General features: G+C 43.5%; 1 protein-coding gene across 1 annotated transcript; it reads right to left on the reverse strand.

Moving 5' to 3' along the window:
- Positions 1–121: 121 nt before the first annotated feature.
- doc2a (double C2-like domains, alpha) lies at positions 122–27,749 on the reverse strand. The gene is made up of 11 exons (XM_035180602.2): positions 27,589–27,749; positions 20,029–20,355; positions 18,186–18,265; positions 17,031–17,105; positions 16,391–16,500; positions 14,446–14,572; positions 14,072–14,131; positions 8,047–8,261; positions 5,213–5,294; positions 3,184–3,280; positions 122–2,786 (listed from the first exon to the last, which is right to left on the reverse strand). The coding sequence occupies exons 2-11, from the start codon at positions 20,348–20,350 to the stop codon at positions 2,650–2,652; spliced, it is 1,305 nt and encodes a 434-aa protein (XP_035036493.1). The 5' UTR covers positions 20,351–20,355; positions 27,589–27,749; the 3' UTR covers positions 122–2,649.

The raw sequence follows: 27,749 nt of genomic DNA on the forward strand, positions 1-27,749 counted from the left end.
CTTTAATTTAACGATCAAATCATTTAGAGGTGAAATGCTTCTTGGTGTAGTTCTCTTTTCTATCTATGGGGGGCAGTATCAACCCACTCAGCTGAAATGAAAGAACAAACCAAAGTCACAGTTGAGTTTGTGTTGAATCCAAATTTACTGTTGCATCGTACATAAAACACCTGATAGAAATGTAAGAACAACTGTAAAGCACGAGATCAGTGTAAACAACAATATCGTATAGAAAGTCACATTCATACATTCAGTCGTGCATAAAAGAGAAATGATGTAACACTTGGAATTAGAAAACAGGCGTATAGAGATATAAAGCAGTATATCAACATCTTGCATCATGCAACAACAAGGAAGAACCACTGGTATTGATATATAATCATCATCAGTCGTCATGGCAACAATAGGATGCAGTTTATTCTTTCACAGTCTCATTGAGTGCAATAGAAATGTGGTGTGTGCGTTGTGAAGCCTTATGACAAACATGAGACCGTTTTTAGATGAAGCCTCCGACAGTTCATGTCTCTCGAAGCGTTGTTCTGATGTTTTTTATGTTGTCCAAAGTTCTAAAATCAAACACATTGTAGGGAGGCCTTAAACAGTGGCTTTATCTAATGTTAGCATTCATTAGCTTTTTACCTGCAGCAGTTAGTTAACGTCTGTGTTAGCTTGTGGCTTTAAAAATGATATTATAGCAAAAATTCAGCTAATTTCCGACACCATCAGAGTTTAAGATAAAGTTAACCTAAACTAGTTCAACCTGCTAGCAACAGTCGTCATGTGTGTTTGAAACATCAAACAGTTTTTAAATGGAAGTCGCCTCCACAGAATACTGCTAACATGGAGGAGGCAGGGTTTATGACCAATACTGCAGCCAGCCACTAGGTGGGGATCAAGACATTTTGGCTTCACTTCTGGGGGCTGTCATGTCTGACATCTTTATGTATAGTCTGTGGTTTAAAACCCTTGAACACGTGAGATATTAAACACTTGAACCTTCACCTGATCAGCAGGAAAATGTGACGTGTAACTAAAGTCAAACATATGAAGGGTGGAACTGTTGGTGGAGAACAAAACAGAGAGAAAACTGGATTCTGCTCCAGAGATTATAACTGTGTCTGCTGCTGTTTGAACGTCATACGATTTGATGTTCTTCTTCTTCTTCTTCTTCTTCTTCTTCTTCTTCTTCTGGCTACTGCTGTTTGAAGTATCTTTAATCCAAAGGTAAATTGTCTTTTCGCTGCTGGAGATTATTAACTGTGAATAACAAACTATTCAAGATTCTAACTGTAATGATCTGATTGAATTCAAGGCACATCAGGCCGACTACGTAACCTTGTGACCCAGCAGAGGGCGCTCACTATCAGTTTGACCAGTTGCATTGCATCAGTAAAGTCAGTCCGAGAAAAATCTGAACACAAAAGTATTTGGGAAACATCGAACGAATTGATTCCAACTTGATTTTTAGCTTTTCACCCATATTTGTTTGTTTGTTACCAGGTTTACATCAAAACTACTGAAGTTCACTTTCTTTAACGTTGCAGGTGTTATTCAAGGTTTTCACGGATTTCTCATGGATCTTGATTTTAAAAAGCAGGCTTGTTTACAGGACGACGTGTGTGTGTTGAATTTAAGGGACTGTTGGGCCCTGGCAGAGGTTTGAGCTCTGAGTCACATTCTGGTTGGAGTCAGTGACGGCCCTGTTCCCTCCAGTTATCTCCTCTGGCAGCGAGACTCTGTAGCAGAGTCCATTTTGTGAGGCTGCACAGAGGAAACTTGCAGCTTCGGATGTTAGACGTTAGCGGTGTTTAGGTTGTTCAACAAGTCAAAGTGCAACACGAGACGTGTCCATGCTCACAGTTCAAGTCCAAGAAGAAAACGTAGTTTGTCTTACCTTCGGAATTATTATACTAACATGTAAACTTTGCACAACATGCTTCGACAAAACTACACTTACTTATGGTCGTGCCAATAAAGCAGTGTGTGTGGGACGCTCAGCACAGGGAACGGTAACATGGCTGCTTCATGCATTTAAATGTTTATAATCTTTAAAAACAACACATTGATCCAGATGTTAGACGAGTCAGGAAATACATTCAGAAGTTTCATTAAACCAACATCTGGATTTATCAAAGATCAACCAAAGTTTAGTTTTTGATGCTCAGCTTTGAGACTCCAGTGTTTTACACGAGAGAACAAAGACAGAATTACAACTGAGACCAGAATATGTACAGACAGGGGGCGCTGTCATATCACCAGGAATATGTTCATTTCTTCTTTTTGGATTCAGACTCTTTGACTGGGAGCAGAGACACTCGATGACTGAGAGAACAGTTGTAGAAAAAGATCATGCAATTTAATTTAAGCTAGAAGTGATTTCAGTTTCTTTTCTGTAGGTTCCACCCCTCATAAGTGTGTGTGTGTGTGTGTGTGTGTGTGTGTGTGTGTGGGTGTGATTCAGCCAACAAGCTTCTTCTTCTTCTTCTTCTTCTTGTGGACGACTCACTGTTGAAGATGGAAGGCACACCAGCACCATGCTGCTCCGGCTGATTCCTGTGGTGAAGACACTGGAGTCGGTCCCGTGAAGGAACCAGAGGAACCACATGACCCTGAAACCGTCTGAAACCGTCTGAAACCGTCTGCAGAGGGTTATTCGTGGCTGAGGGTTCGTGGCAGCTCATTGGTCAGGATGTGCCACCTCTCCACCCTGTTGCCCTTGTTCTTCAGGCAGTCCGTCCAGTGACGGAGGGCGTCGCCCTGCGAGTGACAGCTCAGACAAACGCCACCTGAACAACACGAGTAAAGATGAATAAATATTCAGTAACACTCATAACAAATGCAACAAAGCTTTACCAGCTCTAATGAGCAGCATGTTTTCAGCTCAGTAATATTTATTTAATAAGATATTGTAGCAGCTATGTTGAATCCTGTCAGTGGTTTTCACTTTACTGAGATTATTTAGTCTGATCAGATCAAACATGAGACAGATTTATCGAGATCATCACACATGTGTTCATGGTGCTCACTGGAGGAGATGATCAGATCTGCCCACACCGACATGTTTGAGTTTTAAAAATGCTTTTCTCTAAATCAGTCTGTGATTCTTTTACTCTCAACTGACACAGAATAATAGAATTCCTTGTTTCTGATTGTGTGAGCCCCATCACGTCAGCACCCGCTCACCGATGAAGTCGTTGGAGCGTCCCAGGTCGTAGTCCCACACCGTCACCTCCAGCGTCTTGTTGCTCAGCTCCGTCAGAGAGATCTCATAGAAGAACTCCTGCAGGGAACACACAGATTTAAACCTGAGGGAACAACTGCAAACAAAACCTGACACCTCATCTGTCTTTTTCTGAATGTGTCTCACAACTCCACTGCTCCACTGCTCCACCGTACCACTGCTCCACTGTACCACTGTTCCACACACAGACCTGACTCAGTCCCACACACCAACAGTCACCACTGCACCTGATGTGGATTCATCTGCCGCTGAGAATAATCCCCAAAAAATGTTTTATTATTGCTTCAAGTGACATAATGACTCAACACGACAAAGCTTTGCCTGTTGTCATGGTAACTGTTGTAGAAGTTAGCATTTGAATTCTGTATCTTCAAATTATACATATTCTGATTCTTATTCTTATTCTTATTATCTGCATTACCATTATGCATCAATACAATACAAACTACATTATTTACTGCATTTTCATGCACAATGACAACAAAGTAGAATCTAAGTTTTAGATTTACTTACTTACTTACTTAGTTTTACAAAGCGAATTGTTTTAAATGGTTTAAGTGATTTGTGGTTGTAGATTAATACATTAAGCTGCTTTGTCTATATTTTATTGTTTATTTTGTTTGATAATTGTTTTATATGTAACCTGGTTAAAAAATCTAAATATTATTAAAAAAATACTGTTAAGATAAACATGTGACTTAGTTAAAAACCAACATGATGTGTTATAAATAAGGTTAAAAAGTTACTGCATGAACAAATAAAAGCGAACAATGTATCGACTAAGTTTAAATAGAAACAGGTGTATAGTTATAGTTTTATTGTGAAGGGTTGATTGCAGTAACAGGAAGTAGTGTAAGGCAGAAACAGGAAGTTTGTGTAAAGTTTGAACCAATGAGGAGTTGATGTGTTTGATCTCCTTCCTGTGAACAGATTTCTGTCACTAGTTGTTCGTATTAGCTTCACATGTTCATTAGCTCATTAGCTGACAGGGAGGATTTGTTAGCATTCATTAGCAACACGAATGGACTCTTAGCCTCTGCATAGCTAATGCAGCTGTGGTGAAGCTAACAGCTAACAGCTAACAGCAGTGCTCAGACGTCACATCCGGACACCTGCTGCTCACCTGAGGCCCAAAGACTGAACTGACCCGAGGTAACACACTTTAACCCACTGCTCTGAGAGGAAACTAGTTTTCTACCTTAAAGTATTTAACAGCTCATGTTATTATGGAAGCAGAGAGCTCAACACATGCAAACATAAAAAACGTCTTCATCAATTGGACGACACGTGCGCTGCAGAAGGTCACGGCACATTAATGTTTCCAGGGGAACGAAAAGAGTGAAGAACCTGCTGTTTTGTGTTGTTCCATCACCGCTGACGAGGAGCAAACTTCTACAACTTCACATCAAACTACAGCAGGTCCATCGCTCTGTTCGGTCCCCGGAAACGTCCGGGGGCGTTTTTGCAGTTTGAAGAGCGTTTCTGTTTTTGCTCATGTTGCAGCTCATGTGTCGTCAAATTGATGAAGATGTTTTCTTAATTTTCAGTGTGTTGAGTTGTCAGCGGAGAGGAAGTAGGAGGAGGAGGAGACTCGTTGTCCATCATCCATTTACAGTCTATTGTCCCATCCACTAACATGGAGGAGGCGAACTATACTCCTGTCTTCCATCTTTGTTTACAGTGTGTGATGGACACAGTTGAAGTGTATCGGGCTCACATGGAAGTACAAAAACGTGGAGTAAGTACTTTTGTATCAATATTCAATGAGGTAGAATATTTTTTCCTGACAGATGAACTGACACGTTTCGACATCAAGTTTTCAAACTTTCTTTATCTCAGCACCAGCTTCTGAAGTGAAAGTTTCTTATCCATCGGACAACTTTTGAAAACATTCAGGTCATTATTTATGAGACGTAGACAGCAGCCTGGGGGGGGGGCAGAAGCCTCGTGGGGCAGCAGCGGTGGTCTTACCTCGTTGAATTCCGGGTTGAGGGTTTTTTTCATCACTGTTGTTTTGTGCTTGGATTTCTTCAGGACGTCGGGTTTCAGGTATCTGACGGATCAGCAGGAAAAAGAGCGTCAGTTTATTCTTCTGTCATTTCCTCCTCGAACGCTGGAGGACGACTGCTGCTGCAACAGCACATGTTAGATACAGAAGTTCTGAGATATTTGTCACTCACATCGTACAAATGCTGAATAATAATAATAAACATCGATTTTATTTCCGTGTGTCTTAAATGACACTTGCAGTCGCCCCCTGGAAAAACAACAAGAAGAAATAAACCCACACTGACAAAGAAATGACAAAGAAATCTTGAGCAGCAGCAAAGTGACTTTTTTTAGTTTGTTCCAATTTCTAAATTTTTCATTATTTTTCCAACACTTAACTTTTTCTATTTAGCTATTTTTTATTTGATCTATTTCATATATTTGATTCAATCCAATGTAATTGTATATTTTGGCCTGTGGACACTTGATGTCAGTCATAACTGAGTCATCATATCAGAGATGAGACTTGTTTTAATAATGATTTTGTGTCATGTCTCACCGTGAGACTAATTAGAGTCTCGTTGATTAGAAATGACGCAGTGCGTTTAATTATCAGTTTTCTTCTGCAGTATCGTTTTCATTCTGCAGCCTGATGAAGTCGTGTATATCATCTTTAATGAAGTGGTAATTAATAATTAATCAGAGTCAGTTTTACAGTGCAGCTCAGTGACTTGGCTGAGAGCAGGAAGGTGAAAGCCGAGCTTCTCATCATCTCGATGGCGGCGGCGGCAGCGGCAGCGGCAGCTGTACTGGAGCCACTTCACCGAGCAGAGCTGCGCTGTAATTGGTTCTGATCCGTTATTTCAACAGATGACTCAGAGAAATACTAAACGCTGGAGTCTGGCCCGACGCACTCGGCTGCTTCGTCTTCATCAGTCTCTTCTCTGCAAACTGCTAAAGGCTAATGGGAAGAGAAAAGACGGCTGGGGCCCCGTTGTGTTTAGGGCCCCTGATATGCTGGGATCTGACTGTGGATGATGAGCGAGCGTTGAGAGAAGCTGTGCAGGAAATTAAAAAGCCCTGAGCTGCCGGCTGGAATCTTCCTCCTCTTCATTTTCTCATTTTGTCTAAATGGACTCGATCACATTCTGCATTCTGCAGCTGCAGCTCCGTGTTTCTTACTGTTTGATTCCAAATGAAGGAATGAATTTAATGCACATGATCGATATGCAGTTAATGCCCAGTACATGATTTTCTGCCACTCGGGTCTTTCAGACTGTGAGTAAAGATGACGACCTCCAGAAACGAACGCTGCCATCTTGTGGTGATGATGTCACACAGTCAGTCTGTGCAGTAGCGATCGTATTGGTTCCCTTCACTCGACCAGTCGTGACCTGGATTAAACTGAGGATGTCTCAGCTTGTTCAGCCCTGAGACGAGCTGAGTGATTGATTGATGTTGCAGCACGAGGAGATGAAAACATCCACGTGTGGAGCGATGAACCTTCCTCTAACACTCAAGCTTCCACTGTTGCTCTTTAATCACCTCATCTTTAATCACTGGTTTAATGACGCAAAGCATCAAACGTTTATCAGCTGTAAATGAGATCAATGTGTCTTATCAACTGTCTGAGTTTATCATAATAATAATGTGTCATCAATATATAACATAATACATATTCATTTGTGGTGTAATCGAAGTAAAGATGTTGAGATCATCATCTGGAATAAATCAACTAGTACAGCAGTTTATACAGATGTTCATTGTCTCCAGAGGATGAATCCTTCGATCATCTGACTTTTCCAAACTCCACCGTGACATTGATGGTGTTCACGCAAACGACTGGACGGCTGAACTCTGCTTCGTGTGAATGACTAGCTGCTTGCATTCTGCATGCTAACTAAGATGGTGATTAAAGTCGACACGTCACAGGACGATGAGACTGGAATCGAGGTCACGGTGACGTCGTCCTGTCTTTAACTTATCGGTGAAACGACACTGTCTGCTTTTTAAACAGAACATCGACCTGATGTAAGCTGATGAACTGAGTATGAGTCGTGACACAGGAAGCTGCAGCCATCTCTAAAACTGGTGAAAGTCCGACCCCTCGGCTGTCAGTCACTCTCTTGATGTGGCTTTGTATTCAGACGGTGTTTCCTCCGAGTAACGCAGGAAACAAACGCCTTGGATCCTCTGGCTCCGGGTGTTTCCTTCTGACAGAGCTGAGCCGCTGCTGATTATCTTTCCAGCCGAGGAACAGATGGTTCTTCTTTGAGGACGACTGCACCATCGCAGATCGAGTAAATACGATGGCAGGACGCCAGCCTTCATCGTCACGTTGAGGTCCAGTGTTTGTGTGAGGCGACGCACACAGCTGCTTTCTGACCATTTGTTTCTGTCCGTTGTGTCATAAGTGATTCCACTTACCAGCCTGAAGGATGAAGTTAGTGTCTGAATAGTTGAGGATCACTGATGTGTTTGGTAAATTGTGGAAATACTTAATGTAACTGCTGCTTTTCACAAAAAGCAGCATCACGGCTCATTGAAATAGCGCTGCCGCTAAGTTAACAACTGGGCCGGCCAATTAACCCCAAATGTGTTGAAACCGACATTCATCACCTCAACCTGAGATTTACAGTTGCATTAAAAAGCCGTCTGGCTCCTGCAGGTAATTCAATGTCTGCACGTTAAGTAGCAGCCATGATGAGAGCAAACGTGAAGGAGCAGATTTTCTTTTAGCATCGGACACACTGAGCATCTCTCTCTGACTCCTCGGACATGGTAGAGTGTTTTAATGTTTGTACTAGAGTTCTTACATTTTGACGTAGGGGTCGGAGAATCCGTTGACGTCCATGGCTGCCAGGTGGGCGCAGCGCTTCACGCCCACACAGAGACCGCCGCTGCGACGGCCTTCCCTTCCTCCTCCTCCTCCCTCCACGTCTTTATCGTCCAAACTCAGCGGAGGCAAAAACTGCAGAGAGAGCAGAAGACGACCTCTCTCCTCCAGACTGTGGAGCTGCTCGTTCTCCCACTGCGGACAAAACCAGAGGAGTGTGATCAGCCTCCTCTGAGGAGTCACATCCGTTTGGTAGTTTGAGATCAGTCAGATCTCTTCAGTGACTCAGGTTCAGTTGACTCTGACTCGTTTGGTTGGATTTGTTTCTGAACCGGTCCGATTGTTTTCAGTGTTTTTTTATTAGACTTGATTTTGATAATTTTATTCACAAAATCTGACAACGTAACCGGACCGAACTGGAAACAGTGAAGGAAAAGAGCAGGTTAGAAACAGAGCTGTTAACCCCCCATCCAACCTGTGGGGGTGGAGTGAGGAAGGATCGGATCACGTCCTTCATCTCAAAATAAACCAGATGTTGGTGGGAGTCGAGTCTTTTCAGTCTCGCTATAATCTTGTTTTCTGCGGATGAGCTGCTCAATTTCGGTTCATCCCGAAACGTTCTCACACAGAGGAGAGCTGCAAAGCACCAGCAACCCCCTGGTGGTGTTTGTACAAAGTGCAGGTATCTGATTGGATGTTTGTGGTCAGATGAGATGTCACTCACAGATCACAGATCATCTGACCTTCACCTCATTCACCTTCACACTTCTTCACTTTGCCCCAAAAAAGAGTCCAACTTTACAAGCGTGTTCTTTTTAGTTTCTAAACTCAGTCGGTATTCAGCTCCTGCTTCCCACTGTCCTTCACAATAAAAGTGCAGCTAAAGGTCAGAAAGAAGGTCGATGACTTTTAGAGGGAGTCAGCAGCTTGGCTGGATTTCTCTCCCGCCTACTGCACTTGGTGGGAGAGGAGCTTTGTAGATGAGACCTGAGCGGAATAAGATTTCAGCTCAGCAACATTTACAAAGTGAAATAAACCTTCAGCTGAGGATTCTTCCTCCAATCCTCACTTCAATAAACCTGCTGCTGGAGGAAATGTCATCAGGGCCGGTTCATGTGACAGACGAGCAGCTGACGGACAGTTTGTGTCACCTGATAAACCCTTTTATCTCTGTTTGGGCTCCACCACCTCCGGAGGAAACCCCAGGCTCTGTAGTTGCCGCTCTATGTTCAGCTGCTCTCTGAGTCAGCAGCTCGTGGACCGAGCTGGTTTTCAGACGAAGAATCACTAGAAGCTGATTTGTCTGGAACGCTATCATCTGAGTTTTAAAGTGACCAGAGAAGAATGAATGGTCGTGTTACAAAGATCAGATGAACCAACATTGACAGAACCGCACCTCAGTGTTTATGTAATATGATTGCATTAGGTCATAATCTTTAGTGTTTTGTTTTGGTTGAATACCAATAATTGTAAAGAGGAAAAGCAGCATAAATGAATCACATCATCACATAATCAAATCTACTTGAAGTATTTTATCTTTCCATCAAAATACATCCATAATCTGCTGATATAGAAATTACCTCTAAAAACGTATTATAAAACGGTGCACGTCAATATGTGAGGTTGTTCTTCCACCTCTTCCACATTCAGCAGTAGAAAGGATAAATAATTCATAGCAACAACAGACACATTAAATGTTAATCAGAATAAATTGCAATGCACAATAAATAAAGATCTTTTTGGACCAAGGCTGCTAATTAGACATATTTTCTGCCTCCATCAGTTTGTATAATTGGTTTAGAAAAGCACAGAGCAGAAAACCAGCCGAAGATTTCTAATAAAACAAACCTCGTCTTTATCACTTGAGGCAAAACGGCGTCGTCCTCTAATCCCAGAGTTACAAACTGAGAACCACTCAGAGCTGCTGTTCACACAAACAAAAGACGTGAGTCATTAAGTAAAGCTGCTGTTTGCCACCATGCAGAGGTCAACCAGCTGAAAACACCAGAAGGTTTTCACGGACAATAAAACCGCCCCCCCCTCCACCTTTGATAAAACCCACCTGCTGAGGCGAAGGCTGGAGCCTAATGAGTTCACGTTGGGTCAGAAAACACAACAAGACGCCAGAAACCAACTAGAAGCTCAGCGCTGCCTGCGTCATACACACAGCAGGGATCTGACCAAAGCTTTAAACTGTCTAACTGGATGTCCAAGTGTCCAATCAGCTGATGAGACATGTCTCCACCAGGGACAACTCGCTGTCGGTAATGGATGCAGACACACGGGTCAACACCAACAAATCCCAAGTCGTGACCAACTAGTCCCAGGACCTAATCCAAGACCGATAACGGACACTGATAGAGTTCTGGTTCATTATTTTCACCGTATAGTCAAGTTATTATATTATTCATTATTCATTATTCAGTAAATCTCTGAGGTTTTAAATCATAGTGACAAAAATGATCCAAAACGATGCAGGAGATTCAGTCTGAGCCTCGATACCTTAAATCTACAAAGGAGAAACTACTGGGAACAGGTGGAAGTCTTTCACTCCACTGGATCAAACCTTTCTGGTTCCAGGAGAATAGAAATGACACTAACGCGTCACTGAGACATAAGTTTTATCTCCAGAGCAGCAACTGGGACCAGACTTTGATTTCTCACCCATTATAAGATAGGAAATATTTCACAGTGAAAAATGATGCGACACACAGAGCTGAATATATTTACTACCAATCATCCACTGGACAGGAATAAACGCACAAGCACATTCGTGGTCTCAGTGGACGTGCTGAGTTGTAGTTTGGTAAATGGAGATGACAGAGTAATGAATATGAATCCCTCCGGGTCAGAGAGATGAATACGAGGCGTCCTAACACTAACCTGCAGCTCAGAGACTCAGAGAGAAGTGGTTTCATCTCATAATGGTTTAATTCACTGGGAAAGAGAGAGAGTGTATTAAGGACTAATTCAGATAATAGGTTTCTCTCCTCTCGGCCTCTGCATCATTATATTCCTCATTCAGTTTAATGCAGCTCAACCAAACTTTTCTCTCTGAACCACGAGATAACAAGTAAATTCTCTTTGACACAAACTGTGTGTTCGGTGTGCAGGTCCGTCAGGATGTGATTAGCTCAGTGAAGCTGTGAAGACTGGAAACGACCGAGCGACTCAATAACACAGCAGCTCCACCTGTGACACTCACCTCAACAGGGTTCATCTGTCAAACATGTTGAATGCAAACACATTCTCGTAGAAACAAATATATATATATCTTGTGGTGTTCCACAGGGAATCGTCTTGGTTCCACTCATGTCTCACATCTTTATAAATTATACATAATAATTGTTGTTCAAGATTCGGATGTGGTTACGTAAGCAGGTGACTCAGCTTGTTTTCTGCTTTCGCAACATTCGTAAAGATGAACGTTTTCTACCGATGTGACATCAGCCGAGCAGGTTACTCTGACAACGAGCCCGGGGACACGACTCTGCAAGGTCATGTTTACTCGCCCTTGCCCCCTGGTGGTGGATGTTGGTCTATTCATTTGCCTCCAGAGGCCTTTTAGTCTGTGACTGTTGATATCGTCTCTTTAAACCTGGGAATGAACGGAGAGGTTCCAGATGCATGGTGGGATGTCAGGCTGTAAAACGAGCGATGGCACTGATCTCCTCGTTTGCATGAGGGGAAATGAAAGTGCAGTTTGTCTGTATGGAGTGTTTCTCCTGATTGATGTTGTCGGTCACTGGTTCTGTGGAAGCTGCACCACAGTCTGGTAAGTGCATCTAAAAGATCCTTCAAGACAGAGCAGCCACATACTCTGTTTTTTATCTTGTTGTTTACTTGTTTATTGCTCAATTCACACTCGTTCTCTTGTCTGCTGCCTTCTGACGGATCTGCTGCTGAATTGTCTGAGTTTACTTTGTCTCAGATTCACTGAAGCTTCATCGTTTTGTCTGAAACATTTTGATTGATTTGTTTCCTGAGCTTCTCTCTGACTCGTGCGTCTACTTCTTGTCTCTGTGAGTCTTCTGAAGCTTTCAGATTTAAGTGGTAAAGTTTGAAGGAAGCTCAGCGTCGTGACTCGACTACATTCATGAGTGGAGCTGAGAGCTCAGCAGGTTGTTTACTCATCTCCAAACAGAGAGAAAGTCCTGATCCGTGTCGCTGTCTGTTCCCTGCAGAGCGTCTGGACTCTTTGTGGGTTCAAGCTCCTCCCGACTCAGCAGCTGTCGCTCGCTCACACTCTTTCTCCTGCAGCTGTCACTCTCTGCTCTTTTGATGGCTTCTCTGTCTCGTTTATGTGGAGGCCTCTCGTCCACTCTCTGACCCTGCGCTGATCTTTAAGAGAGTAAAGATCTTTTATGTTTCTGCTGAATTCCTGCGGCTGCATCTTCGTCTACTGTCTCACACTCACAAAACTTTGACTCTTTTTACTCTTCACTTGTTTTTTATAAATAAAAACCATTGACTGTATAATGATGTATCTTCACTTCCTCCCACTATCACGAAATTAACTCAAATATGTTTGATACCAACGCGGCCATTTTGTGCATTTGACATTATTTGGCGTCGTAGTCTGTGTTCCTTCGTTAAGAGGCAACACTGAGTTGCTCGTTTGCGTCAGAGCAGAAAGAATCTATCTCCTTGGTGTCGAGGTCCCGCCCACACACTCTCGACCAATCACAAGTCAGTGTCAGCTGTCATTCATCTCACCTCGTTTTACATCTTCAAATAACAAATTCAAACCAAACTGATCAGAAACAATCATCAGTGAGATAAGAACGACCTGAAATGACAGAAAACATCTGTGACAAACATTTATTTAACGTCTATTTAGATTTTTTTTGTTTGGTCCATGTCCCATCTAATAACATGGAGGAGGAGGTTTATGACCTATACTGAAGCCAGACACCAGGGGGCAATAGAGACTTTTTGGCTTCATTTTTTCAGAGCCGTCAAGTTGTCCATCTTTATTAACAGAACATGGTTACAGCTCAGTTATTAGTGTTTTTGTACTTTATTTTTATTTAGCACTACAATAAGTGTTTTTTTGTATCTTTAAAAATGTTGAAGGTTAATAATTCTTCTACTTCTTCTTTGTTTGGTTTATTAACGGGTGGCAACCATCGTCAAGGTGCACTACTGCCGTCTCCTGTGTTCATCTCCCTGTTCCAAAAATCTATTTAATATATCAAGACGTCAAATAAAAGCTGTTCCACAAAAGAACATTTTGAGAGGTTCTCTTCACAGCCTGACATCCTCATGACTCAGATTGACGAAGACAGACGTGAACCTGCAGGATCTGTGTGAACTGGTTCAAACTGGGCTGCAGCCTCTCTCCAGCTGCACTGTAACCAGCGAAGGTCAATAAGCACAGTTTTCCCAGGCACAGCTGAAAGCTAATGTGATTTTATATCTGTGCAAAATCCCATGACGGTGAAATAATTCAGCGAGGGACCGTGGAAACCAAGGGACAGGCGGCGCAATGTCACAGCAGCCGACACTGAGGGTGGCCCCTGTGATCCAGATGTGCTTTAAAGACAAGTCTGCTAATATTCTGTAGTTCTGAAGCCAAATCATCTGTAGCGCCCCCTGGTGGCTGGATGCAATATAGGTCATAAACCCTGCCTCCTCCATGGTTTCTGTCATTTCAAGTCGTTTCTGATCAGTTTGGTTTGAATCAGTTATTTGATGATATGAAAACAGGCTGAGGACGTCTGACTCCTGATTGGTCGAGAGCATATCTGGGTGGGACCTCGACACCACGGTTCCACTCCACGATCACTACTGCAGACTCTGACTGCAAATGACATCATCACCACAAGGTGGCAGCGTTCGTATGCGAGAGTTTTTAGCTTTCTGCAGGAAGTGGGGCCAGTTGTTTTCAAACCTCAGCTTTTGTTTATTTACATGCAAATGTTTCGACCAAGAAAGTGAAGCATCACAAACACACAACCTTTCGACAGCGACGTCAAACAGCAGCCGAGCTCACGGAGTCTTACCTCTCGCAGGTAGCAGGATATTCCCCGAAGAGCCTCGCCCATCGCCGTGGGCGAGGGAATCTGAGGAGAAGAAGAGAGACAGTAACAGTAAAACAGAGAAGAGACGTTTCTTCATCCCTCTTTGTGTTCTCATTCATTTATGTCCACACAAATATGTTTGGATTTAAAAATGTGTCTTAAAGTAAGTGACTGGAAAACTCAGTTGTGGAGTGGGTGCAGAAAAAGTGCATGGGGGGGGCAGGAAAGAGAAGAACACTAAAGAACATGTTGGACTTGACTTCATGACTTTGTGTGTGTGTGTGTGTGTGTGTGTGTGTGTGTGTGTGTGTGTGTGTGTGTGTGTGTGTGTGTGTGTGTGTGTGTGTGTGTGTTACTGGTGGCGGATGCTCCAGGCAGGTGTGGAAATGTTTGGTCTGTTCTGGTTTCACACGTTTCAGAGGAACCCTCGATTCACCGATCAACTCATTGTGAGTCAACTTGTCCTCGTCACACACAGACAACCTGAGGACAGACAGGAGAGACGACCTTTGACCTTGAACTGACCCTTCAATGGTCCAAATCATCAGTTACAATAAACATTCAGAACACAATGTTCAGGACGTTGTTCAACTGTTTCTGATCAGTTTGGTTTTAATTTGTTATTTGATGATAAACAGGGTGAGACGTCATGATTGACAGCTCAGACTGACTCAGGATTGGTCAAGCACGTGTTTGGGGCGGGACCTTGATACCATGGCTCCGCCCCTCGATAACTGCTGCACAGACTCTGAGTGCAGATGCCGTCATTGACACTAGATGGCAGTGTTCGTATCCGAGATATTTTGGCGTAATTTTTGGAGGAAGTGAAGATGTGTCAGCCATCTTTATCTACAGTGGCTGGTTCTGACCGGTGGTCGTGATCGGTACTGACGGAGAGGAGATCCCAGACAGAAGCAGCTGAACAGAGGAACTCTGTTCAGCTGCTTCTGTCTGGACAAACTGAGATGATGTCGTATTGAACATGGAGCAGCAGCAACATTCTCAAGTAATGATTCGAACACACACACACACACACACACAGACACAGACACACACACACACAGACACACACACACACACAGACACAGACACAGACACACACACACACACACACACACACAGACAGACAGACAGACAGACAGACAGACAGACAGACACACACACACACAGACACACACACACACACACACACACACACACACACACACACACACACACACACACACACACACACACAGACACACACACACACACACAGCACAACACTCTGAGGTTAATTCACGATTACACGCTGCTTTGCTGCATGTTTCCTTGAGATGAAACGTTTGCTGCTGAACGATCTAAGTTTTCCACTCTGTTATTTCACTCTTCTTCTGATGATGGCCGTTCTCCTCTGGTCGCCCCCCCTCTGGTCGCCCCCCCTCTGGTCGCCCCCCCTCTGTGCCTTCACATCACTAAACTGTGGAAAACACACGGACCTGTTCTCTCTCCGATCATCGTACAGTTCAGTCTGCTTCACCTCCTGATTCCTGGTCTTAAATCCAGCGCTCGCTCCATGCTTCTCACTCTGCAGGTTTCAGGACCGATGGATAAATGAATCAAAGATGGCAGCTGAGCTTCACATCTGAATGTCAACGTGTCCCGGCTCCTGATTAATGGCAGTAAGTGTAATCAGGCTGAAATGAGATCCTGTGTAACACATTCATACCGTAGCACCGAACAAGACCCGTCTGCAGGTTTAAGCTCTTCTTTCAATCTCAACATCTTTCACTTTTAAAACCCATAATCCTGCTGGCTACTGAGCGCAGGAGCTTCTCTGAGCCTCATCTTCACCACTGAGGATTTTAACCCACAACCTCCAAGCTTCAGAACAATCTTCTGATGCCCTGACACGTGTGCTCGTATTTATTAGAGTCGTCTCTGAGCCTGAGGAGGGAGGCCATGGTGTGTTCAAGGACTGTTGGGATTTAACGTGCACTTTGAATGTTTTTGTTTGGTCCATGTCCCATCTGCTAACACGGAAGAGACAAGGTTTATGACCTATACTGAGGTCAGCCACCAGGGGGCGATTGAGACATTTTGGTGTCTTTAGCGGAGCTGTCACGTCGTCCATCTTTATTTACGATCTGTGACGTTTATATTACTAATAATGAAAAAGAGTATAAGTCTTCATCCTGTAGAGGCAGCACTGAGCACTCAGACACCTGCAGGTCAAAGCTGAAATAAAACACACACACACACACACACACACACACACACACACACACACACACACACAAACACAAACACTCACTCTCTCACCTGAGCGTCTTTCTGTGCATGTCCTCCTCTGTGATCCCGACGTACGTGAGAGTTTCATTCCACACTGGATTCAAAGAGTTACGGATCGTCTTCGTCTTCAGCTTATTGGCCTGAAGGAGACACACACACACACACACACACACACACACACACACACACATTAAGTTATGTGTTTTAATCATTTTGTTATTCCTGATTTCATTTAATGAAGAGTTGCAGCAGCTCGATCACAGTCACATTTAAACAGATTCCGTTTCCTCATCGTCAGCAGATCGTCAGGTTCTTCAGTCAACGCTGCTCTTATTTCATTTATTATAATTTTTTCATTCATTTCATTTCCTCCACGCGTCACAGATTTAATTTCATAGATTTAAAATGGAACCTGAACCGTCCTGAAACCTTCTGAATCTGAACTGACAACTCAACTTAACTCAAACATATTTATTTATATGTATATGACATGTACATTTATATACATTAGTATATATTCATACACGTGTCTGTGTGTTTCGATACTGAAACCTTTTTTTTTTATTACGTAATCATTTCCTTGGATAAACAAACAAAGCTAAACCCTTTAAATCAGATGTACAGAAATGATTTCCCCTGTTTTAGTGAAATGTGAGATTCAGCGTCTCACCTTACAGGCTCCGGGCAGCAGGTGCAGTTTGACGTACGGGTCCGACAGGCCGTTGAAGTCCATCGGCTTCAGACCCTGCAGAGACACCAGGCGTCACTTTGATTCATCATCGTCTTCAAACTCGTCTGACTCACGATGGACAGTTAAAGAAAAACGTCAATCAATGCAACCAGAAATATTTACTTCTATCTCGTCAGACCCTGATGCCTACATTACCCACAATGCAGCACGTGTATCGACATTCAGGTTGGAGTTTGGGGTCTGATGTCATCTTTCTGACTAAGAGGACATCAGTCAGATTTCACACTGCGCCCCCTGGTGGCACTAAACGCTTTTACACAATTGTTTTGTTGTTACTCTTCAATCACGTTATTATTTCATCTCGTGTCTTTGATTTTACATTTTGTTTGGTATCATTTGTTTCCTCCTCCACCTTCTCCGCTCAGAGACTCAGAAGAAGATGATTGGTCCTCACTAAAGATCACATGACCTCGTCAGCAGGGACACGAGTCATCAGCAGGAATTACTCCTGGATTTATTTCAACAGCTTTGACATTTGAACGAAGATTTTTTTACTCAAAGCTTCATTTGTGAAGCCGAGGAAACACAACATCACACACACACAGCCTCACACACACTTAAACAACCTCACACACACAGAGCCTCACACACACTAACACACAACCACACACACACCAACACACATCTCCTACTTATCAGGTCCTAATAATCAAGAGAAGGAGACATTTGAAATGTCTCAGGAGGTCGAGGTGAAAAGTGGATTTCAAGTTGTTTCCTCTTTTCAGAGGAAACCAGCTTCACCACAGGCAGATGTGAGTTGATCCACGCGATCTGGAACAGAAAGCAGTCGACGCCAGGAGAGAGAGCGTTGACGTGCAAGTGGAAACCAGGAAAGTGCTCAGATCATCTACGTCCTGAGATGATGAAGTGTATCAGGGTGTTTCCTCTCGCTCCTCCTCTTCGTCACAGTGGATCACTTTAAAGAGGCCCGAGCTGCAGTGACGTCACCAGCATGTGACTCATGAAGAGAAACGATGTCTGAGCATCGTCTTCGTGTCGATGTCTGGATCTCCACCTGCTTGTTTGACAGTGTGTGGTGGAAACTCAGGAATCAAACGTGCGGAGCGTTCCTACCTTGGCTCGCAGCACCGTGCAGTGCAGCTCGTTGGAGCTCTGCTCGTATCTCAGCTCGAACTCCAGAGTCCCCAGAGCAGCTGCACAGAGCAGACACACAATCATCACAACACACACAGAAAAAGAATTACAGCCGTTGCATCAGAGGACAGAGAAATGACACCGACACACAAGGACGGAGCCGCACCGGCCACAGGAACCTGAACACAACTCGACAACACACTGAATCCTCTTAAACACAAACACACAATGTACAAACATTTTCATACCACACAAAACATACTGGTTAGAGGGACCGTACAGTGTGTATTCATAGGGATTAAAGTTGTATGCATACAACAAACATCTGCTACACAACATGACTCTGAGTAGCAGAGGTTTATCATGTTGTGTAGTAGAGGTTTGTCGTGTTGTGTAGCAGAGGTTTGTCGTGTTGTGTAGCAGAGGTTTGTCGTGTTGTGTAGCAGAGGTTTGTCGTGTTGTGTAGCAGAGGTTTGTCATGTTGTGTAGCAGAGGGTGTTGAAGTAACTTTTGACAGAAGTAACAGATTACTGATGTAATGATGATCAGTGATGAACAGATGTTTTGCTCCTCAACACAAAATGTAGAACTTCAAAATAAAACTTGCTGCAGTTTCGACTCATGTGTTTAATGCAGTTTTTGTTGTAATGCTTTTACTTTATAATCCCACCCACTTGCAGTGAGTGAGCAGCCTGAGGCAGAGACGATGCTGCTGATATCTCTGTGTCGTGAATGAGACGAGTCTGTGGGTTCTATCTCTGCAGGTTCCTTCGTTCATCTCAGAAGAAAACTGATAAACACGTTTCTTATGTTTTCATCTTCCGTCAAAGCCTGAAGTCGAGTTGGAGGAGACAGACGATCATTTAGGAGAATATCTGTGTTGATCTGAGGAACTTTCACACCTGATATTTAGGTTCAGACTAAACTAAAGAGTCTGAAGGTCTGAAACAAACAAGGTGTGAACGAGTCCTGAGACCAGAACTCCTGGTGGAAATGAGTGTTTCTCAAACTGCTTCAGACATGAACTCTGGAGAATTTGGTCCTGACATGTTGTGTAGTTGGTGTTTGTAAAGCAGCAGCAGGTTGTCGGGTCCGACTCGTTCAAACAGGAACAAGTGGGGAACATCCAGGTGAGGGGCGGAGCCTGTAGAGCAGCAGGAGGCCGGACATGGCGTATAAACTCTGCTGTGGAAAGATCAGTGTTGTTGTTTACAGCTCATCCACACCGGCGTCGGCCCTCAGCACCAAAAGATCTTGAACCTCCTCGTGTTTCCAAGTGGACGTCTTCGTCTTCTATGTGTACGGCTCCTCTTCTTCATCCTGAGATGTTTGTGTTCTTCCAGTTTCACGTCCGTCACGTGTTAGAAACCTCATCAACACGTCCACTCGCTCTCTGGGAAGCTTCCACACATTGTCCTGCTGTGTCCTCACATGGACTCACTGACATGTTACACACATTTTACTAGGAGGCTGCAGGAGAAGATCCAGAACATGTCCAGAGACACTGACTCAGACATTTGCTCTCACATCCAGAACCTGCAGAACATGTGAGGAACATGTGAGGAGCATGTCAGGAACCTGAGAGGCGCTGAATTATCTTCAGTGTCACTGTCCTACGTGGATTAAAGTCCTTGTGTGTTCAGCAGTAAGTGGATGGAGATCATGTCTGGACCAGAACTGAATCTGTAAACACACGAACATGCAACAAACTAATTGAGTGGTGACAAAAAGAAAATAACGATATGATTGGTGTGAAATGCAAAAAGATGAAGAAGCTTCCGAACACACACACACACACACACACGACGACAGGGAGGCTCACTGCAGTCGTCGCTGTCGGAGCTGTTGATTTCCACCGACGTGTCCACGCTGCTGGTCAGAGACAACGACCCGCCGCCACCGGGCCGACCGTGGGCCAGCAGAGGGGACAGGAGGTGAGCCCCGCCCATCCTGGAGGCCCCGGGGCTGAGGGCCAGAGGGGAGGAGGCGGGGATGGGGAACGTGGCAGGGTTCGGGGAGGTGGGAGATAGGCGGGGGAAGTAGGCGGAGATCTGCTGGATGGGTCTGATTGGTCCGGGGCAGACGTCTATGGCCATGTGTTCCTGGATGGAGATGCTGAGCTTCTTTCCTCTCCGCACCGTCATAGAGTCTGAAAGAAGAACAGGTCCATTCAGTGTCGGGAGCTTTTGACCACATCACCTGACCTTCATCAGCACAGGAAGACAACAGACTCAAGAATTCAGCTTTACTTTAAACTTTAGTTTTAGGTCAGTTTAGTTTCACTTGTGTTCATTATTTTAGTCACATTTCCCATCACTTGGTCTAATCTAACTTTCTTTTCACGTTAGTTTGCGTCACAGTGAACAACAGGATATAAACTCCGATGACAGGGAGACGTAAAAAGGTCCCGGAGGAGCAGGACGGAGGTACAGATGCTCAGGTGATAAATGAAGAATGCAGGTAAATCCCAGTTTAATCTCAGACCAGTGGATGAGCCTGACGTGAAAAGAGGAAATAAATTGAATGTGTTTGAGAAACAGGAAGAGAAGGTGAGTGACGTCTCTGATAACCAGTGAGGGTGTGTAGATAAATCACAGAAGAGGCAGCGGAGCGTGAAGAGACGACTCCTGAAGACGCCTCCGTGTTCCTGCTCACTTTCATGAACAGGGAGGTGGAAGTCAAACAGCTTCACTGGTCTCCAGGTCTCACAGCTCCAGACCTCGGCCTCTTTGATAGAAAAAATGATATCATTTGAAGCTAAAATCAAATTACAAAAATATAAAATCAGCACTAACGCTTAACTCAGTTTAGACTCATTTAAAAAGAATTAGATTCTGACGTGTCCATCCGTGTGTTAACATGATCCATGAATTATAGTGAGATTCATAAATGTGATGAAAGAGATGTTGTCAATATGACCATTGTGCCAGAGTCCAGTTAAATAGTTTCAGGTGATTATACGCTGGTGAAAACAACAAGTACAGGTTCAGTTTTATCTCTGGAGACGTTAAATAATAAAGTAACAACAAACCAACTGTAACAGTCGACTGCAGCTGATAAGAATCAACAGGAAGAACAACTGCAGCAGCTTAATAAGCTTCTTAAATCAAACACGTCGTATAAACCAGGCAGATTCTCTACGTTTCCTAACACACTGGGTGTTAATGTCATCGTTGTGAGTCGCACAACATCAGTGTATTAATAATCATTGAGCCTGATGAACGGATTCTCAGTGGAATCGAACACAGTTCACCTCGGGCTCGACACTCGTTTCTTCTCCGTGATCTTTACGAGCCGCCCACCCACAAACTGCACTGCTCACGTCTCTGTGAGGATTATGAGCTGAGAATGAGCCACGAGCAGAACGAGGACGTTTTCATCTGGACGTGGACGACGCAGCTGGACGATTGACCAGGAGCTCTTTGTTTGCTCCTGCACCTTCATGTGTGTTCACGGTTTGTCCAGGATGAAATCTGTCGTGGTCGTGGTTTGGTTCGCGAGCAGCTGAAACCACATCCAGCAGCAGAGCAGCTGCTTTCAGACCTGAACTGTTTGTGATTGTTCTGACTTTATCTATGTGTTGTAGAGTCGGAATAACGTGGACGTCGTTAACAAACAAGATTTACATGATAACCAAGAGCAGAGCAGTGGATGAGGTGTGACGGGCAGAACAATGATTTTAACGTTCAGGTTAAAGATAAAAACATAACAGAGCTTTGTGAGAGATGAACAAACGTTTAACATTTGACACGTTCACATTAGAAGCTTCTATTAAGAGCTGATTGTAAAATTCATTGGTTTCGAAGTGAGGACGTCAGCAAACTGCGAAAAACATTTCACCGACTTGTTTTTCCGATCATTCCAGCACCACGTGAACACTCCATCTGAAAAGTGTTTTAAAGTGTTGAAGACTCCTCGTTAGCGTGTTCCCCGGTCTTCCATCGGAGGACATGTTAACCAGAGGACACATGGAGAGAGCGGAGAAATGAAACAGTGGGAGAACCTGATGTTGGATGAAATACATTCAGCGTGCGACTCTTCGCTCTGCGGGTCGTCTTTAACGAGGCGGAGGCAGGAACTCATATCTGAGATGAAAGTGTGACCAGAGTGAGGAGCTCCGTCTAACTGAGTCACTGGAATACCCCCAGTCTCAGTCCCTTTCATTTGTAGTTTCTTTACTTTGCTGGACCTGCAGGACGTGAGGACTTGTGACCCGCCCTGTTTAACAGAACATTTTCATCTTTTCTATTTGCTGGATTCTTCCCTCACAGGTTTTGAATGTGCTGATTCACACATATGAGTCCAATGGTGCCTCAAGGTAAAATGAACGATGAAGTAATTGGTGCATGGAGGTGGCATCAATACAGCTTCAAGGCAGCAGTAATGTCCGGACTGGTCTGAGCAAACGCCCTGAACGGTGCTTCGACTGGTTCCAAGTATCAGGAGACGATGAATGTAGCTTTAGGAAATTGAGATTGAAGAAGAGATTTCAGTTTTTTAGATGCTGAATCTCTGCATGGAGAATTATAATAGTGTTTTAAGACAAACATTTAATTCTCCTTCTCCTAATTGTTGGTAAACCTCAGAAAATGTTTTTTTCAAAGTAATCAAACTGATTTACTTTGCTCATGTGAGGTTGTCCAGTGATTCTGGATGTTTGGTTAACAAGGAGAAGGCAGGGAGGTGCAGTCATCTTTAATGAATGAACGTCTCTGGGAGGCAAACAGAAGATTTAAGAACTCCAGATGAGGAAAGAACAAAGCCGAGACACGAGGGCTCGCCGGGCCCGAACCCAGAAACTAAATGTGCTAGAAAAACAATGGAAACAGCGCTGAGCAACAGAAGCTCGAGGGTAAACAGACTGAGACACGAACTGATGAGCTCACAAAGAGACGGAGCAGCACAGAGACCTTGGTCCTGCTGGTCCCGTCTCTGGGTGAGAGTCTGGAGCAGAACCTGGAAGCGGTGACGCTCACAGCCTCCTGCTGATTCACTGATTCGTCTCGTGTCACATGACCATGAAAACCACCAGCCTCAGGCCCAGAGTCCATCACAACAAGGAGAATCAAGGTGTTAGTGACCCTGTTGTCTTTGCAGCTGTTGTTTGAGGAATCTGTGTCCGTGGTCACGTGATGTACGTCTTCAGGTGTGTTGTATGGACGGGAGTTGAAAAAGATGCGGAAAGAGATCGTTTTAGATTCTGAACGGGCCTTGACTGAGAGCTGGAGGACACGCCCACCTACACCTGTCACCTGCACCCATTGGACGGTACTACCTGTCAATCACTCTGTGGTATCCCCCCCCAACACATCCGGTGCTTTATGGTCTGTTTGACTCTAAATGATCATAATTCACAAAATGAACATCAGCTGTTTGAAGAAGACTTGAAACTAGAGACTGAGACAGAAACTCCTGAATGTTTCCTGACGTTATAAAGTGAGAAGTCACTTTCTAGAGACTTCTATAGAAACTACCAGAGGAGTCGCCCCCTGCTGGTCACTACACAGAACACAGGTTTCAGACACTTCTAGTCTACGTCTGTTTTTATAAACAGTCTGTGATTCAATGTTGATTCTCACTGAAGGTTCTAAACTTCATAATTATAATTTCATGTAATAATGAATCTAAAGTTATAATTATGAGACACATCATAATTTACTCTGAAGTCTATAATTACAAGATATAAAGTCTTATTTATGATCTTCTAAGTCATAAATGCGATAACAGAATATAAGATGTAAATCTATAATATATATATATAATAGTTTCTCATGCATGTTAATGAACTGGAGTTTGACTCATTTAGTTTCCATTGTTCGTGAGCATGTTCTGTGATTTACATTCATCGTGTGGGTGACCAGCCGACTGCTCCTCTGCAGTCATGTTTAATTCAGGGAAGCAGCGTTTATCAGCAGGAACATTCTCCCACATGAAAGTGAATCTGCTGCTCGTCCAGTGGCTGAGATTCAGTCACACTGGGATTACTGGTGAAACTCTGCAGTGGAGAGTTAAGCTGAGGGGAAAGCACCGAGTCGTATGCTAATGAAGACACATTCAATGATCCTCACCCTCTCTCCCCCTCACCTGCTGACGTCTCCCCCGTCTTTCATCCCCCTCTCTGCTGCCTGCTCTCCTCTGCCCCCCCACTCCCTCCCACACAGTGGGGGGGTGACTCACCTGTCGTCTGACGGACAGGTGAGGAAACACAGAGCTCCCCAAAGTTAAAAGCTCAATGAATTATTGTCAGGTTTTTCCAACAGCTCCCTCAACACCTGGTGATGTGTGATTGTACTTTTCATGTGAGCGTCATGGTGCCACATCACAAGTGCCTTTAAATCAGGAGCTTCTGACCAGTGGAGAGAAGAGAAACCAGATCAACATGATGTTTGTCTCCACCTCAGGAATCTCAGGACTCTTTCACACCTTGTTTGTTTCAGACCTTCAGACTCAGTCTGGGTCTGGATCAAACTGAACCATGGTTCTTTTGGACCAATCACAAGAAGTAGAGACAGCATTAAACAAGAGAAGAAGAAATTCAGAAGCAACGAAGGATCCGACGGGCGGAACCAGTGATGAAGCTAATGTGCTTTCTATGTAGGTGGTTGAGCAGTAAGTGCAGGTACTCAAAGTAGCTAACATGCAGGTGTCACCTAGTGTGGAGTACTGTAGTACCCACAATACCATCATGATGTTACCATGGCAACAAATGAAGCTTCATTCATGTTCTCCATTCAAACAGAAAGACTACCCCCAACTGACAACACGCCCACGTCAGACGCCGTCTACAAACCAGACAGGACGTACGTTTGTCAGACCAAATCATTTAGTCCCTAAATTACAATGTGAAACCAAAAGTAACAGATCAAATGAAACATGGACCAAACCCACGAAGCTTCGGACTCCGATCAGAAAACGTCCTCAGCTACAGTTCCCTCTCTGTTATCTCCATGTTTGGTCTCCTCCTCCTCAGAGAGACTTCAGGCTCTTTATTTCAAATTCAATCGAATTCAAATTCAAAACAACTTTATAGTGAAAGTGAATAAGGATTTATCTACAGGAGCAGGTAGCAGCAGATGAATATATATACAGATAATCAACAGTTAAGGTGAGTACTGATAATGAAGAATATATTAATGTATGTACAGGATCGGTAAGATAAAAATATATATGCAGCAGATGTGTAAAAGATGAATAAATAAAGCAGCTGATATGTAAATGTAAATCCGATGAGTAAGTGTAGCTGTGTGTGAAACACACACACTTAGCAGCTAATTGCTGGTCCATGTTCAGCAGCTGCTGTGACTGCGTCTCTCTGCTGCTGCTGAGCAGGTCCAGGCTTTTCCTAACAGCTTGTGTGATGGAAACTGATCCTGCTGCTGAAACACTGAAAACCCCGGAGCCAGAAGAGGCTGAAAACCTCCAGAGCTGCAGAGATGTGGAAAGTTTTGAAAGTCATGAGTCAACAAATGTCTCTGATGATTTTCTTTTCAGCAAAGGCACAAATTCCATAAAATGCTTTTTCCTCCTCTTCTCTGCTACAGCAACGTTTCCTCAGAACAGCCAGAAACATGTGCTGAGGCCGTATCGATTCATATGCAGCTGTTGGTGGGAATGAATTATAATGTGATGTTTGGGTGACTGGAGGTTTTCAAATCCCAGAGAGAAGCAGAGGAAATGTTCTCTGCAGCAGATGTGTTTGATTCTGGTTTAAAAAGACAGAGAGAGTCGTGAGAGAAACTTCCCAGCGTGATGGTCAGAAACTGAGGAAATAAAGCTGCTCAGGTGAGAATCACCATCAACCTGCTGCTCAAGGTCAAAGGGAGAAGTGAAAGGATTAAATATCTCCAGTGTTGATCGATGGTGGTGAAAGTGAAACGTGAAGAAGAGGAAACGTGACTGAGGAGGATGAAGAGTAATCCCTCTGCCGTGGATTAACTCAGGTTCCCTGACAGAGCAGCTGAGCGACGCCGATCTCTGAAGAACTCTTCACATCCTTTAAGTAAAAGTCCTGATTTTTATTTTTTTATGCAGTAAATATATTTAATTAAACTGCTTAACGCCTGCATCCAGTATCTGTGTCATCCAGGTTCTAAACTAAGACAACAGATCATCATTTTCTGGACAATCCCTGATCACCATCACAGTATTTATATATCCGGGTCGAGCGGGTCACTTCCTCTGTCTTCACTGTGGCTCCATGTTCGATTCCACAGCCCTGATACTGAGTCAGAACCGCACACGTCAGTCTTTATAACGCTAAGTGGCACGTAGCTCAGACCTCCCACTGGGCAAATGTCAAACTAAGAAATGGTGATTGAAATACGTTGAATACTCCTGCAGGTCTTTTGATTTGAGCCTGGTTGTATTTTTAAGGTTCATATTTCTGTTGTTTAGTTGTTGATTAAATAATTAGCTTTGTAACTTTAACTAAAAGATGATTTAAAGTGTAATTTTTACACTTAATAATAATAATCATTTTATATTGATTTAATTGGACAACAGAGATTCATACTGACCAATCAGGAGTCAGTCTCAGCTGTCAATCATCACGTCTCAGCCTGTTTTTATATCATCAAATAACTGATTGAAACCAAACTGATCAGAAACACTTGAACAAACATCAGAGAGATGAGAACGAGCTGAAACGACAGAAACATCTTTACAAACATTTATTTAACGTCTACTCTGATGTTTTAGTTTGGTCCATGTCCCATCTGCTAACATGGAGGAGGAGGTTTATGAGCTATACTGCAGCCAGACACCAGGGGGCGATCAGGATGATTTGGTTTCACTGGAGCTGGATGTGTATTTATTCAAATCATGCAGCATCATATTTTCTTTATTCGCCATTAATAGATTACAAAGGGTTTTATGTTCTCACATTTGAAACCTTTTAAAGCTAAAGAGTATTTTTAGACTAAATCAAGGCGACGACACGATATTTTAAAAGATGGTCTCGTGCATATATGTTCCAACAGGTTAATTTAAACTTCACAAGAGCTGAAAGAAACTTTTATTTTAATTAGAAATAATTAGGATTCAATTTAAAGATCTAAACTTTTGAAGACGATGTAGTAAAAAGAGATTTTACAGTTTTATTTTATTTTCATGTTGTTGTAATGACCTTTTCCTGTTAAAGCACTTCGAGTTTTTATTAAGATTTTGAGTTTATTATCACCATCATTATGATTATTATGATTATTATGATTATTATGATCACTTTCCACCACTGAAAAGTGGCAACATTTTGAGAATAATAAATGCAAAGACGAGAGAGAGAGAGAGAGAGAGAGAGAGAGAGAGAGAGAGAGAGAGAGAGAGAGAGAATGAGGTGAATAAAGAAAACGAGAAGAAACATAAAGAATCCAAGGTGTCTTCTTACCTCAGGTTGTGTGAGTGCAGGAGATTCCAACACAAACAAGTGGATGTCAGAGCATGAGGGGTCCGCACTAACAGGTGGTGAGAGAGGGAGTGAGCAGCCGAGTGGTGGAGAGAGAGAGAGAGAGAGAGAGAGGGAGAGAGAGAGGGAGAGAGAGAGAGAGA

Source organism: Hippoglossus stenolepis, chromosome 16, assembly GCF_022539355.2.
Source record: "Hippoglossus stenolepis isolate QCI-W04-F060 chromosome 16, HSTE1.2, whole genome shotgun sequence".
Lineage (NCBI taxonomy): Eukaryota > Metazoa > Chordata > Actinopteri > Pleuronectiformes > Pleuronectidae > Hippoglossus > Hippoglossus stenolepis.

Excerpts from the sequence above, each read along its gene's own strand:
- doc2a (XM_035180602.2), bottom strand. The coding sequence starts at position 20,350 with ATGACGGTGCGGAGAGGAAAGAAGCTCAGCATCTCCATCCAGGAACAC. Across the intron at positions 18,266-20,028 it reads CTCCGACAGCGACGACTGCA|CTGCTCTGGGGACTCTGGAG; the intron begins GTGAGCCTCCCT and ends TGCTCTGTGCAG. Across the intron at positions 17,106-18,185 it reads GCACGGTGCTGCGAGCCAAG|GGTCTGAAGCCGATGGACTT; the intron begins GTAGGAACGCTC and ends GTGTCTCTGCAG.